This window comes from Sardina pilchardus, chromosome 22 (genome assembly GCF_963854185.1).
Source record: "Sardina pilchardus chromosome 22, fSarPil1.1, whole genome shotgun sequence".
In the NCBI taxonomy this organism is placed as follows: Eukaryota; Metazoa; Chordata; class Actinopteri; order Clupeiformes; family Clupeidae; genus Sardina; species Sardina pilchardus.
Window position 1 is genome coordinate 8,273,943 of NC_085015.1, and position 14,062 is coordinate 8,288,004.

At 41.9% G+C, this 14,062-nt stretch overlaps 2 protein-coding genes across 2 annotated transcripts in view; both read right to left on the reverse strand.

Moving 5' to 3' along the window:
• Nucleotides 1-2,854: 2,854 nt before the first annotated feature.
• Nucleotides 2,855-6,936, reverse strand: LOC134069869 (sulfotransferase 2B1-like). The gene is made up of 6 exons (XM_062526001.1): nucleotides 6,698-6,936; nucleotides 4,670-4,881; nucleotides 4,431-4,557; nucleotides 4,146-4,240; nucleotides 3,378-3,558; nucleotides 2,855-3,235 (listed from the first exon to the last, which is right to left on the reverse strand). Exons 1-6 carry the CDS (start codon nucleotides 6,834-6,836, stop codon nucleotides 3,126-3,128), a joined length of 864 nt encoding a protein of 287 aa, XP_062381985.1. The 5' UTR covers nucleotides 6,837-6,936; the 3' UTR covers nucleotides 2,855-3,125.
• Nucleotides 6,937-7,869: 933 nt separating this feature from the next.
• The window catches only part of radil2b (Ras association and DIL domains 2b), a 29,636-nt gene continuing 23,443 nt past the window's right edge, over nucleotides 7,870-14,062 (reverse strand). Inside the window, exons 11-16 of the mRNA XM_062526949.1 lie at nucleotides 13,495-13,639; nucleotides 12,530-12,711; nucleotides 11,860-12,289; nucleotides 11,386-11,519; nucleotides 8,929-9,068; nucleotides 7,870-8,719 (exon numbers count right to left, since the gene is read on the reverse strand). Of these exons, the coding sequence (XP_062382933.1) occupies nucleotides 8,614-8,719; nucleotides 8,929-9,068; nucleotides 11,386-11,519; nucleotides 11,860-12,289; nucleotides 12,530-12,711; nucleotides 13,495-13,639 (1,137 nt within the window). The 3' untranslated portion in view covers nucleotides 7,870-8,613. The remainder of the gene's footprint in view (nucleotides 8,720-8,928; nucleotides 9,069-11,385; nucleotides 11,520-11,859; nucleotides 12,290-12,529; nucleotides 12,712-13,494; nucleotides 13,640-14,062) is intronic.

The window sequence follows — 14,062 nt, forward strand, 5'->3', positions numbered from 1 at the left end:
ATATATTTTGTATAAACATGTATATAAAAAAAAACATAATAAATGAAAGTACAATTGTTTTATGGATTTAAACAGGGGCGGAGTGGGACACTAAAATCCACCGGGAATATTCTGACCACACCGGCCCCCTACCCGCCGCCAGCCCACTGCCGGCCCAACCCACCCATTCCTTGAGCACGACCACCTTCCGTATATTATAAACACAAACAAAATGTTGGCTAAATGTAATATAGTCAATCTATGAAGGTCCACGTCCAGACTTTCATGTTTCAGTTTTACGGGCATTTGCATGCAAAACATGCAATACACCATTTTTACACTAAATTTCTTGGTTGGGAAATGTATGTCCACATATACTGTAACATATACTGTAATCAAAAGTCAAAAGCATTTTACATCTCTACCTTGCCCTCTCCTTGGGCCTGCTCCTCTCACTGCTCCTGCACCTCCGCACCTTGCTCTTCTCCCTGGGCCCATTGTTCTTACTCTTCCTCATCCAGACATTAGGCTACAGTATTTGTCTTTTTATGTTTCTGTTTCCAAAAACATCACCTCCTCCTTTTACTGTGTAAGTATAATGTAAATGTAAAAAGTAACCCCTGCCACTGAGTCTAAGACAAACTGGAATCAGCTGTGGTTGGCCCAATTTACCCAACATCATCTATGTGCCAGTTATTCAATTGTTTGTTTATTATCAGCTGAGATATATTGTTTTTGAACTGATATCATTGCAGAAGGAGAGGTTACTGAGGGTTGGAATTGTTTTAACTATTGTGGGATGTCATGTGTTAACAGTAACATCTGTAAAATAATAGAAAAACGATCCATCATTTTGTTGTTTGTTAAGAAAATGTAAGCATTGTGGAAATGTGTTCACTGCCTGCATATTGTGCGAAAACGACATGAAATGTGTGAATGGTATGGCCGCAATGTGTTTAGAGTTTTGAAAACGTGACAACTGTTTGGACAAACGCTATGTCAGTCACTGAAAAAAACTGTAAGCCATTTATTCGTTTGAAATGTAGGCTACATGAGTTAACTAGCTTGTGATATTTTCCGTCTAGCAAGTAGCCTAACGTAGTTGAGCTTTGCGTCAATGATTTTCATTCTGTCAAATTTACCTGCACTCGTAATGGCCGTGGACTAGACTACGGGTAGCCTAAATCTGTTTTGAGCATTTAGATGCATGCTCCTCCAGCAGTCGCTTCTTCTTAATTCTGCCTTTTTCAGCCCCCTCTTTCTCTTTCCTCTTCTTGCCTTCCATATTAATCAAGCAAACACCTAATCCGTTCACTATCAAAACGCTACTTTCACGAATAGTGTAGGCTAAGGGGCCATGCCATTAGAGGAGGGGCCGCTCATCTATCCCCCTACATTTCTGTAATAGACTGACCTAGCAAACGTATTTGCCATTCCCAGGAGGCTTTGCTGTTCTATTTTGAATTTATTTGTGACCAAAAGAGTTAAATAACACGTTTTAATAATATGAAGAATTAAATGAAGACACCCAAGGCTACACACAAATGCACTGATCGGAGAGAACTGAGATGAATAGGCCTGTAATTAATATGTAAGGTAACCATGACTAAGGTATATATCGCAACTGAATGGTTTAAATAGTGGTTGGTTTCCATCATAAAGCAATTAACGATGAGCGATTTCAAATGACGGAAACACTTGAGAAAATATCTTATGATAACAAATGTTCCAGCGGCCGCTCAGGCACGTCTTGGGCCAGTGTAAATGCAACATCAGGCCGGCCGGCCTGGCGGGAAATGTCCCGAATCTCCCGATTACCACTCCGCCCCTGGATTTAAATGTGTCATTCTGAGTCCAGCAACCATGGCCACTGTCAGCTTATGCAGTCTTTTGGCACCCTGCTCCTGCTGCTCCATGTGGACCTGGCCAATGGAAGCCGTGCTTTTTCACCGAACATCCGATTGAGAACTCTCCCACTGGAGACCTACTGTACAGTACAAAAGAATAACTCTCATATATACAATAAAGAAAACTGTCACTCTCTACACTAAATATTGCTTTACTAAAAACCTCTTTGTGACTAGCAGACTATAACATGCATCTGCACTTGCGTACTATTTGAACTCTTAGGCAAAGGGAAACTAACTCTACAGTGATCTCATTGTCAACAACAAAACAGTTCTACACAGTTAATTACTTTCACAACTGACTGACAAGGGGTTACCAATCGAAAATATACTGTATCCTGAAAAAAGCAGCACACACCCCAATAATGTTTGAATGAATCCTAAGGATATTCATTCTGCAGAGGAGTTGCTGCTTACTGTATATCTCATGACAGTGCCCATGACAGTGCCTTCAGCTGTGCTTTACTGTATGCCCCTTTCCCTACAGGCCATGTTATTCTTGGTTAGTAGAGTAGAGCCACCTTGCACCAGGCACACGGTAGGGCCCATTCATATGCTGACTCACAGATGAATTACCACTCATTACCACTGGATGCCACTGTTCATTCCGTTCTGTTCCATATGCTCGCTCAGGTCATTTTTCGACCCACAGATAGAGCATTCTTGAACCAAATTCTGTTCAGATTTCTTAATCTTGGTGCTACCAAGTAAACCATGATCTTTTGTCATCCGTCTTGAAATCCTTGTAACCTTGGGCTCCATTCCCATGGTTGTATCTACTGTACAGTCAATTTACTGCCGTACTTGCCAAACACTTCTGTTGCTGTTAAATGTTCTATATAAATAAAGTGACTTGACTTGACTTAATGATATGCATAAACATGAGATAGTGATATGAGCGCTGTAAAAACAGTTTTAAATATTAAAAAAATATTTTTCTAGCTGTGTAGCTGACGCCAGCGGCGAAATGCTTGTTGAGTTTTGTTTATTCATTCCCACGCCTCACACCACACTTGCATGTGTTACAATGCAGGCGCAACACGGGCATTGCCGTTGATTTACAAATTAATGACAAGCAAAGGAAAAAATCTTCTTTGCCCGACAGATTTAGTCATGATGAGGATAAATGATTGGCATCATTTAGTATTAAAAAAAGTGATCTGAATTGTCCACTTAAAGCATTTCCTCAGAAACTTCATTATGCCACAATAATCAAAGTAATGAGCTTGTTTTTCAACATCAGTCCCAGACAAATTTGAACTTGACATCTTTCATTTTCTCCTCATAAACAGAATCAAAATGATCTGATTGGGCTGTAGTCAGTGTATTCCTCCAATCTCCGGAAATGCCTGGAAAACACAAAATAATGGTGACGACAATTATTTGTATGCGTCAATATTGCCTTATAAGAAATTATTATAGATGGAAATTATTATACGATATATATATACTGTATTCTCAATATATAAGATAGCAAAATACTGTCCTTACCTTTCCTCAAAAACTCTGACTTCTTTTGGTCAAAGAACTCAGTTGGCACCAAGGAATAGTTTGACATCTTGTTTTGTTTCATGTTTTTGAACACACAGTGATCAGATATCTTTTCAATTACCTCTTCGCTCAAGGATTTCCCAAGAAAAGATGATAGTTTACGAACAGACTCTTTGAGATCCTGTTTAAAATTAAATGAAAGTTTAAAATGCATGTTGAAAGGACTTATACTGGATATGCAGTCCCCCATAAGGGTCATGGTGGTGATTCTTCTCTCTCAGCTATTTTGGCATTTGGCAAAATAGGATTTGTATTGTGAGGGAATACAGGACTATTCCAAGGGAATGCAAAAATAGCTGAGAGTAGGCTACAGAAAAAAACACTACCATGATGACCAATAGGGAGCTTTGTCTCAATAAAACAAGACTCCTTTGTTATTTCCAAATCCTGGTACAACATTAGCCTGGCTAGTGCCTACCACTTTTCAAATGAGACGTGGTCTGGCAACCAGACGTTCATTTGATCGTATATGAAAAAATGCCCAGATCCGTTAATTGGGCGTCACGGATGTCTATCAAATGCGTCTGTGCATAGCTCATCATGGTCTTGCTTTCTCCCATGTTCTGTGATTGGTCGCCAACATCAGGCAAAAATGTGGGTGTTAGTTTCCAGACTGCCTTAGCAGCGTGAATTAAATCACCTAGCAAGGCAGGATGGGAACACCCAGGCTGGCACAACATATAATAATGGCAACAGATATCAACTTACCATTATCATTTCTTCATAAAAGATGTATAAAATATTCTCTTGGTCTTTGGCATGTGTCCATCCCTTTACATGGTCAAACCAGGAGCCAAACATTACTGTGTAGGGGGAAATGGTGACTTTACTTAGGGTGCAGGAACATTTCTAAAGAACCTTTGTTTTAAAACTTGACCTTTGAAACTCTTGGCTTAGAGACAACTTGAAATGAGTGACCTTTATGTTTTGACCTTGACCTATGAGTGACCTTTATGATTAGCTATCTTTATGATTTACATAAAAGTTCCACACCTTTTCCATTAATAAACTTTTCCATGAACTCGTCCACTGTTCCTGGATTCACCAGGAATGAAGCCATTCCATAATAGTAGAAAGAGGAAGTGAAAATATCCTTTGGGTTTCGCAGGACATACAACACCTGAGGGGAGGAAAAAAACTCAACATTTTGCACAGCCAAGCCAGTTTTACTGTATCTTAAGATGCAAATATAGGAGTAATGCACCATCAAGTGATTTGTCCGGAAACCATACCTTTGGCTTGACTTTGAAGAAGGACTCTGGCATCATGTTATAGTGGAAGTGAGTTGCAAATATCCGTGGAGAGGGTCTGTCTTCCAGATTAAGGATGCTCGCTCTGTGCTCCTCCAGCCAAGGCACTCTGTCCCAGTTTGGAATGGTCTGGACAGGGGTGAGATCCCCCTCACTCTGGATCAATGGGACAATCTCCTGCATCCATGTTGTGCCTGTGCCAGTATGGGCCGTCATAGTTTATGCCAAGTAATTGCACAATAGTGAACACAAGTTTCTGCTCTTCTCATATCAGAAGTGCAGTGTTGCAATCAATCTTGAGGCTGAGTCGAAGCAAACTGGCCTGTTTCGTGTAGGGTATTTGGCTTAAACAAGTAAGTCATAAATGTCATACATGTCTGACTACAACATAAAAATAACAACATTGCTACTGACAAAGAACCCAAAGTAAAATAGGATGAGTAATCGTGCCATTTGGTGATGCATGACTTCTGTCTGCACACAAAGACCTACAGTTGACACGCCAGTCTGTCAACAGTGATGGAATTGTGGTTATACGCCCAAACGCGGGAATGGTTCACTTGTGAGCCGGTAGATTTTCTTGATCGTGTCAAGGATTTTACTGGATCAAGTTATTACAGTGCATGAAAATGCACTGTACTGTTATTCCAAAACTTCTTCTTATTATTATTCTTCTTCTAACGCACTTAATGGAGCTTCAACCGTTTAACGTAGAAACTTCATTCAAACTGCGCTGCGTAGGTCTTACTTAGGCCATCCGGGCTTTGTATTTTTCAACTTTGTAACTTTTATACTTTTTTAACTATTAATTAATTAAAATGACAATTTCCCCATAGACTTAACATTGCGATTATGACATCATAATAGGGCAATTAGAATCTTATGCCAGGTGGCCAGGCCAGCTGCAGCAGCTCTCTCTCTCTCAGGCTTTAAGCATACAATCTCTCTGTGAAGACTACATATCCTGTTAACTGTTTCCTCTTTCCACAACTGTTTCAAAATAAAAGTCCTCACTGCAATAATACACTATTAAATCATTTAACCATTGAAACTACTCAACTATTTAACTGTTCAACCATTCCAACTGTCAGTTATCATCAACTATGCCTCCAGTCAACTACATGAGACCTCCATGTACCTAGCAACCAACATAGCAACCATTAAAATTAAGCGTTTATGACCGTTTCCATAGCAACCAACATGATTTTACTACAGTAACTTCTTTACTCCTGATAGCGGCAGCCTTGGATACCCTATCGACAAATGTTTCAAAATAGAAGTCCTCAGTAGCAAGTTAGCTAGTTAGCATGGTTAGCATAGTTAGCATTGTTAGCATAACTGCTAGAAATCATCAACTAAGCTAGCTAATCAAGCTGGTTAGCATTGTTAGCATAATTAGCATAGTTAGCATTTTTAACGTAACTGTTAGAAATCATCAACTAAGTTAGCTAATCAACCTGGTTGGCATAGTTAGCATTGTTAACATAGTTAGCATTTTTAACATTACTGTTCGAAATCATAGCTAAGTTAGCTAGTCAACCTGGTTAGCATTGTTAGCATTGTTATTATTTTTAGCATTACTGTTAGAAATCATTAGCTAAGTAAACCAATCAACCTGGTTATCATTGTTAACATAGTTGACATTTTAACATACTTGTTAGAAATCATTAGTTAAGTTAGAACTGGAATGTTTAAGCTTTAAAGCATCTACCTTCACACTATGAACTTTCATTAAACTATGCAACCACCATGTTTACCCTAGCTACACCTTAGTAACCATTATCTATCTGTACTTTTTTGCATTTTCATGCACTGGTAATTCCTTGGAATTGCATTTCTAGTTTTATTCTCTTGTCATTTTCTATGACGCTATACAGTGGCAATTGGCCATAAGAATACACTTCAATGAACCGCGAACTATCGCTACTGTAATAGCTATGAAAACACTGATAGTACACAACAGTGTGTTTGAGTTAGTGGTTGCCCGTTTCAGGGGCTTAGACAACTTACCTGATTTTGGATAAGTAACAATTAAAATGTCATCCTGGCGAAAGTTGAACTCCTCGTAGTACTTCAGGCACTCAGGGGGGTGAAGAACTTTAGGAACATAAACGCCCTTGTACACCGAGTACAACTCAGCTTCAGTCATGATCTTTTACGCATTGGACTAAAATCGCCTTGAAACTGAGCTGTCGACACGTCTTATCAGGAGTGGACTTTATAGCCTGAAGTCCTGACATCTACTGTATTTATTGTGTGTGTGTGTGTGTGTGTGTGTGTGTGTGTGTGTGTGTGTGTGTGTGTCACACACATGCGCACAGAGAAGCGTAGTGCTTACATTCCTAAAGTAGGCTACTGAGCTGGACAGCTTTAAGCTTGTGCTGTCTGGTCTGGTGAATCCGGAAATGTTGAGTACACAAAAGTTTTATGCTAGGAATGTATAGTATTGGTCCCCAGCATGTACACTAGAAACCGTCTGATGCAAGCTTGCATAATTGGCAATTTGTGAATTTGCACAATTACATTAGCATAAACACCTTTTTTTTCGAACTGCTTGGCCGATTTGTACAATTTTGGAATGGTTTGGGTTAATGAGAACGCTGAATCCATTCCTGACGATTTAAAAACAATCCAGGTGTGGTCACATTTCCACTCTGGTAGACAAGTTTGATGAGGTTTTGGGTAATTGAGAAATATTAGAAGACAATAACTTATGCAGTTGAAATCATTTAGATACTTCAAGTTGATCATAAATCGTTGGATATTTCTGAGCACAATTGTTGCAGTGCTTGGATTGAGGCTGCAGCAGAGCACTCACCAGGAGTTGTGTTGGAAATGCGCACATTGACTTGCCCAGAACAAGAGCACCTGCAGCAGAGAGGACATTCCAAGAGCCATCAGGCTCTCCAACACCGCAATGGCAATCACTTACTATCAATGGCAGGGACTTGATAGCTGGGCTGGTGGTTGCCCCTTGAACTCGTGTATACTCCTCATCCCCCTCTTTCTATTTAAGTCTGTTTATCAATCTATCTATGTATCTGTCTATCTGTGTCAGTATACTGCTTTTTGAGAGTGCGTGGTCTCAGTATTGAAGGAGTCACATAAATGATGACATTAGAAGAGAACACAAACATGGTATTTACATTTAATCACAGTAATTAAAAAAAAATGTTCCAACTCTATTGTTCATGTAATCATATTATCAGTTTTAGGTAGACGTGGTTTCCACTTCATCATTTCTCTTGTAAACAATTTCATGCTGTGTGTGTGTGTATGTGTGTGTATGTGTGTGTGTGTGTGTGTGTGTGTGTGTGTGTGTGTGTGTGTGTGTGTGTGTGTGTGCAGTGTACTGTTTACTGTTTACTGTCCATGCATGGGGGGTTACAAACATATCAACACTCAGCGCCATCAATTCCATTTTAAAATTCTTAAAAAGAAACACACTGTATGAGGCAGCTGCCCTTTGCTCCATTATGTCACTGTTAATTAAAATAATTATTTATATTCTATAAACAAGCATAAGTTGGAACAATGTTGAATGTGCTAGATAAAGACACTGATCAATGTCATTTTATCAAAGACTATTCCCCCTCAACTAGGACAAAGTAAAAGGTAAACAAGCTTGTCTAGACAGGCAAAACAACATAGCAATATCATGTCCTTAAGGCACATCAAATATTACTAAAGATTAATAATTCATTATTGTGCTCACACAAAGACTGTTTTTAACACGACAATCAACCAGTTGCACACACACACACACACACACACACACACACACACACACACACAGTACATTCATATTAAAATCATGAAAAATATTTTTTGTATAAACGTGTATAAAGACATCATAAATATTCGCATGTACAATTGGTTATGGATACACATGTGTGTCATTCTGAGTCCAGCAACCGTGGTCACTGTCAGCTTATGCAGTCTTGTGACACTCTGCTCCGCCCACTCCATGATGTGGACCTGGCCACTAGCAGTCGTGCTTTTTCACCGGACTGCCGAATGAGATCCCTCCCACTGGGAGAGCACATGCAAAAGAAATAACTCTCATGCATACAATAAAGAAAACTCTCAGACATAACTTTGCTTCATCAAACGTTTGGTTTATCTCGGCTTCATTGAAAATGAGGGCTACCCTCAATGACTCTCCGAGAAATAATAACTGAAGGTTGAATGAATGAATGAATGAATCCAGTGGAGCCATTGCTGAGTAAGTGTTGACCTACCCGTGGTAGTCCATCCCCACTAGATTGATGCCGTTCACGGCCAGTATGCGGTCCCCTGGACACAAGCTGTGGCTCTGGGCTGCAGGAGAGCCTGGGAGGATGGACCTGATGTAAATCCCGTCCACTTCCAGTGGAGTCTCCTGGACAAGACAGGGCACAATCATATAATAATTGATTATTATATTATTATTATTATTATTATTGAATAATTGACTCTGAAATGAGACACAGCCAATGACTCATATAATGTAGTATACTGACTCACAGATAAATCCTCTCTCTCTCTCTCACTACCACTGGATGTCACTGTTCATTCAGTAGACTACGCAAACAAAATGCTTTTCCAGTACGCTCATGTATTTCCTATGGAGTGTTAACTGTGTTGCAATAACATCTGCTATATTCTGCTCCTTACATCTTCACTCCCACACTGAATATCGTGTTTGCCAAATAGTAACAATTTTAACGCAGAAATCCTTCTTTATCTAAACATGCTGATTCCAAAGTGCAACAAACAACTGAGTCCATGTAGACACTAATTACGTTAACAACAGCGGCAGGTTCAAACACACCTGGCTCCACTGGAAACAGACCTGCGCAGAGGGCCTTTTGTGCACATAGTCTATTCTATTCAGTTCTGCTCCATATGCTCTCTCTCTCAGGTCATTTTTTTACCCACAGAGAAGGCATTCTTGAACCGGTTCCGCTCAAATTTTTTAACCTTGGTGCTACCGCATTTCCACAAATTTCCAGAACCAGGGATGTGTGTTGCACGCAGTTAATAGTTAAGAACAAGAGTTCCTTTGCTTTTATTGTTTGTTTTACCTGTACTGCTTTACTTGGTTTTATTATGTTTATGTATTTATATATTTTCATCCCTATTTTAATGTCTCTTATCTGAATTTGATCTTTTATATATATTTTATTTTCCTCTTTCAATCTACTGCCTTACTTGTTGTGTGGCTCTTTTGTTGTTTTTAAATGTGCCATAAACAAAGTGACTTGACTTGACTCCACTTCACTTAATGATATGCATGAACAGGAGACAATGATATGACAGCAGCCCTTTAAAAACAAAACAAAAACAAAAAAATCTGGGTGTGTAGATGGCACCAGCCATAAAATGCTAGTTACGGTACAGTAAGTAGTGTTGTTCACTCATTCTCACTACCACTGGGGCTCCCTGTTCACTCCGTTCTGTTCAGTTCAGTTCCGTAGGCTCTCTCTCATTTGGGAACAAATAAACACACATGTTCCAAAATGTACTTTATCCTGCCACAGTTTTTGTAGAATTACAAGGGCACTGAATTCTGCCCTAAGAACAGTGTTTCCCGACCTTTTTTCCCTTGAAGGCTTGAATGAGTGTTGTTCACTCATTCTCACTACCACTGGGTGTCCTTGTTCACTCTGTTCTGTTCAGTTCAGGTCCATAAGCTCTCTCTCATTGGGAACAAATAAACACACACACACACCCTTATGTTCTAAAATGTACTTTATCCTGCCATAGTTGTTTTAGTATTACAAGGGAACTGAACCCCTAGAAAGACATTATTTTATTCAACAATCGGGGATCCGGGCATGAATTACTAATGTCTAGCCTAGCCCGATCTGAAGCTTGCTTACGCAAGTTCAGAGGTCAGGGGTAATAAATAGATACATAAATTTAAATGTGAAACAAAAATGTGTTTTAATTTGGATTATACAGGGTTTTGATTATCCAATTGGGTGTGTTATGTAAGGGATAATGTATAACGGCGGTCATTATCGGAAAATAATTCCCGACAGGACGGACAGAACCGTGACGCGCAGCGCTTCGCGTCGTGCCTAACAACGCCCCTTAGCTGTTCGATTATACAGTATAACGCACGGCCTCTCGGGGCTTATTGCTTAATTAATACATTTAGTGTGCGCAAACATATAGTTTTGATAACCTCACAACCTCGGCCCAGGCAACATTGTGCGGACCCCCTGCAATCTCTGGTGGCCCCTAGTGGGGTCCCCGGACCCCAAGTTAGGAACCACTGCCTTTGAACATCTATTCTCTCTACCTGTAATTCACCTGGTTAAGTAAAGCATTTAAGTGTAATCATATGTTCTTGACTATTTATATCAGTCCTGTAGGCAGGGGAAGATGGAGCACATGCAGTGAGATTATTACTAACAAGACCAATTTATAGTTTCATTATGTAGTTCCAAAGTCCTTAAACATCTCTGGTAGTTCTGTGTGTACAAAACCTTATCTAACCCCATCTTACTAAAACCGTACATCATTTTAATACCCATTTTAAATATTCTAAATGTGCGTTTAGGAACTGTTTTAAAACAATGGTGAGTAATGGGTCTGGGAATTACTCTGAAAAATGATCTGTGGAAAATAACTCTGGTTTAACCGTTCAGATCAAACGAGCGTTCAGTTTCCAGGGAGGGGTGGGGGGGTGCAACGCATCATCACTCAACTGTTCCATTCACCAGGGCGAGGCCCAGTCCACACACTCCCCTCCTCAGCTCCACAGCGAACACCTCATCCTCGTCTTCATCGTCCTCCTCCTCCTCCTCCTCCTCTTCCTCTGCCATCATCTTCTTCACTGTGTCTGCAGACAGAAAGACAGTGTCCGCAGATGACACATGGAAACGAGAGTTACTTTTCAAAGCAAAAAGCATGGTTGGTAAAAAGAAAGAAAGAAAGAAAGAAAGAAAGAGAAAGAAAGAAAAAAAATGCATCTTTGTTTCCTGGCACTCTGCACTCTGCAGAAATATTTCACAAAGCCAGAGAGCGGACTGGAAAAAAAAAACCGGAGGTATCCTTTGAGAAAACGTTACCATAAAAACCATTGGATCCGACGCTGAATCATTCATATGCACGGCGCAGTGTTTGCACAGATGTGATCCAGTCCCTCAGGCGAAGAGCGGCCGGCGACCGAATGCCGTTACCTTTCAAGTGCGTTCCCGCGCTGCTGTGGTTGCGGCTGGCGTTTCGGCGCTGTAGATCGTTCTCCTCCTCGTGGTGATCGGTCTCGGTCACCGTCTCCGTCTCGGCCTCCGACAACCGGAGGCTCTGTGGCGTGGTGGGTGGGGTGAGCGAGCAGGGTCCAGCAGGGTCCAGCGCCAGACCTCTACTGCTGCGGTGGCGGTGGTGGCGACGGCTGAGGTTCTGAGGCTCCGCGCTCTGGACCTCCGGGCTCATCGACTTCTCGTTCGTAGGGGCTCCGCGTGAGCCAGGCTCGGCAGAGAGCACGGGGCCCGGCGACCAGTCGCCACCGTCGTGATGGGGCACCACCCGCTCCACCTGGCCAACCTCCAGCTGGGCCATGGGCAGAGACTCCATCTTGGTGACCTTGGCCTCCATGGGTACTACAGAGTCCTGGAGAAGAAAAAGAGACTCACTGTATTTTACATTGGTCGTTTAGCTGCAGACACTTTTACTGAAAGTAAAGTATAATGCTGTCACAGATTTCTCATCTGCATTCTCCATGATGGTCGCCAAACCCATGATCATTCGTTAGCATCTTGTGCTGAGGGAATTGTGTTGAGAGCCTATTTTACACCAGTTCTCCTGCCATTATCAGGTGTGCTAATGACATCAAAAGGTTAAGTGACTAACCTGCGTGGTACCTGGGTTCGTTTCAGCACCACCACCAGGAGGAAGGCGGTCGATGACCTCCTGCAGCCTCGCGGCCTGTTCCGTCAGCTCGGCGTCTCTGACGGGCCTCCGGAGCTCCAGCACGAACCCGCTGCAGGGCAGCACCAGGGGCGGGTGGTTGTCCAGACTCTCCAGGATGTCCACTGCGAAATGCAGAGAGGTCACTTAGGCGGCTTATTAAGACATAAAAATAGGGCCCCAGTCGTGGTGCGACTGGCTGGGGCACCTGCATCACATGCCGGGGACCCGGGTTCGATTCCCGCCCCGTGGTCCTTTCCAGATCCCACCCCAACTCTCTCTCCCACTCACTTCCTGTCTCTACTGTCCTATCCAATTAAAGGCATAAAAAGCCCCAAAAATATATTAACCCCCCCCCCCCCCATTAAAATAGCTCTCATCAAATCATGTCAGTTCCATTTATACTCGTTACGTTATATACAAAGGGCCATTTTAACTACAAATGCATGGGGATGTCTGTTTCTGTCATTGTTTATTTCTGCACTGTGTATGGTGCTGTTCATTTAAACTTTTCATTCATGCATTTCCAAATTCACATTAGTGCTTCTGAACTCTGAGTCGACCAGTTCGGCTCTGAAGTGGTATCAGTGACCACAGGCGAAAAAAAAAAAGGATGAAAATAACAGAAATATCAGGTTTCAAAGACAGAACGACCACAGCACCATCTAACATAACTGCGTCATTTTTTTTTTGCGACGCCACCAGCTGTTTCCGAATAAAAAAATTCCCAGTGGGAACTTCCTCCGCGTGCGGTGCGGTGACCAGGCTAGATTAGACTATAGGCACGGCGAAAAACCCTATCTATCCGAGACGCTGAGCTGCATGCAGCCTGCTCCCCTTTCATGAGATAAAACGAAACTTGAAAAAAAAGAGGCACGCAACAGGCGGACGGACGGGGGGGTTCTGACCGGTTCTGAAGGCGGCTTGGGCCTCCGTGGTGCAGGGGGTCCAGGCGAGGGGGCCGGCCCGGCCGGGGCTGTACTCCCGCAGCAGGTGGTGCAGCTGCGCCGGGTTCAGCTGCGCAAACTCGTTCCGCAGGGAGCGCCAGGTGTCCTGATAAGACAGACAGACACACAGACACACACAAAACAGACAGAGTCAGCTCTGATCTCTATTTCTTTGAATGCACCAGACCGTGACGCCGCGTTTTGCATAAAACAGCATCATTAAAACTTTAAACCCGTACAATATGTTTACACTGTGGGCTGAATACAGATGATTCTGCCACAAGGTTTGTTTGAGCATTTCCTGTTCTCTGTTACACATGGACAGAATAACCCCTGGCTCCCGTGGTGATGTGGTTAAGAGTGTGTGTTGAAGTTTGTCGGTACCAGGCCATGAGGCTGTGTTGGCATAAAGTATGATTAAATGTGTTGACATTGTGTATTGAATGCAGATGACTTGAGACCATTAGATTTATTTGAGCATTTACTGTTCACTGTTAATGAGGTATTCCACATGTGTTAAGACAAAAAG

Bases quoted from the DNA above. Each gene is read 5' to 3' on its own strand.
- LOC134069869 (XM_062526001.1), bottom strand. From the start codon at position 6,836: ATGACTGAAGCTGAGTTGTACTCGGTGTACAAGGGCGTTTATGTTCCT. The intron at 3,559-4,145 runs GTAAGTTGATAT...AATTTTAAACAG, and splicing joins TTTATGAAGAAATGATAATG to GATCTCAAAGAGTCTGTTCG. The intron at 3,236-3,377 runs GTAAGGACAGTA...TGTGTTTTCCAG, and splicing joins GTCAGAGTTTTTGAGGAAAG to GCATTTCCGGAGATTGGAGG.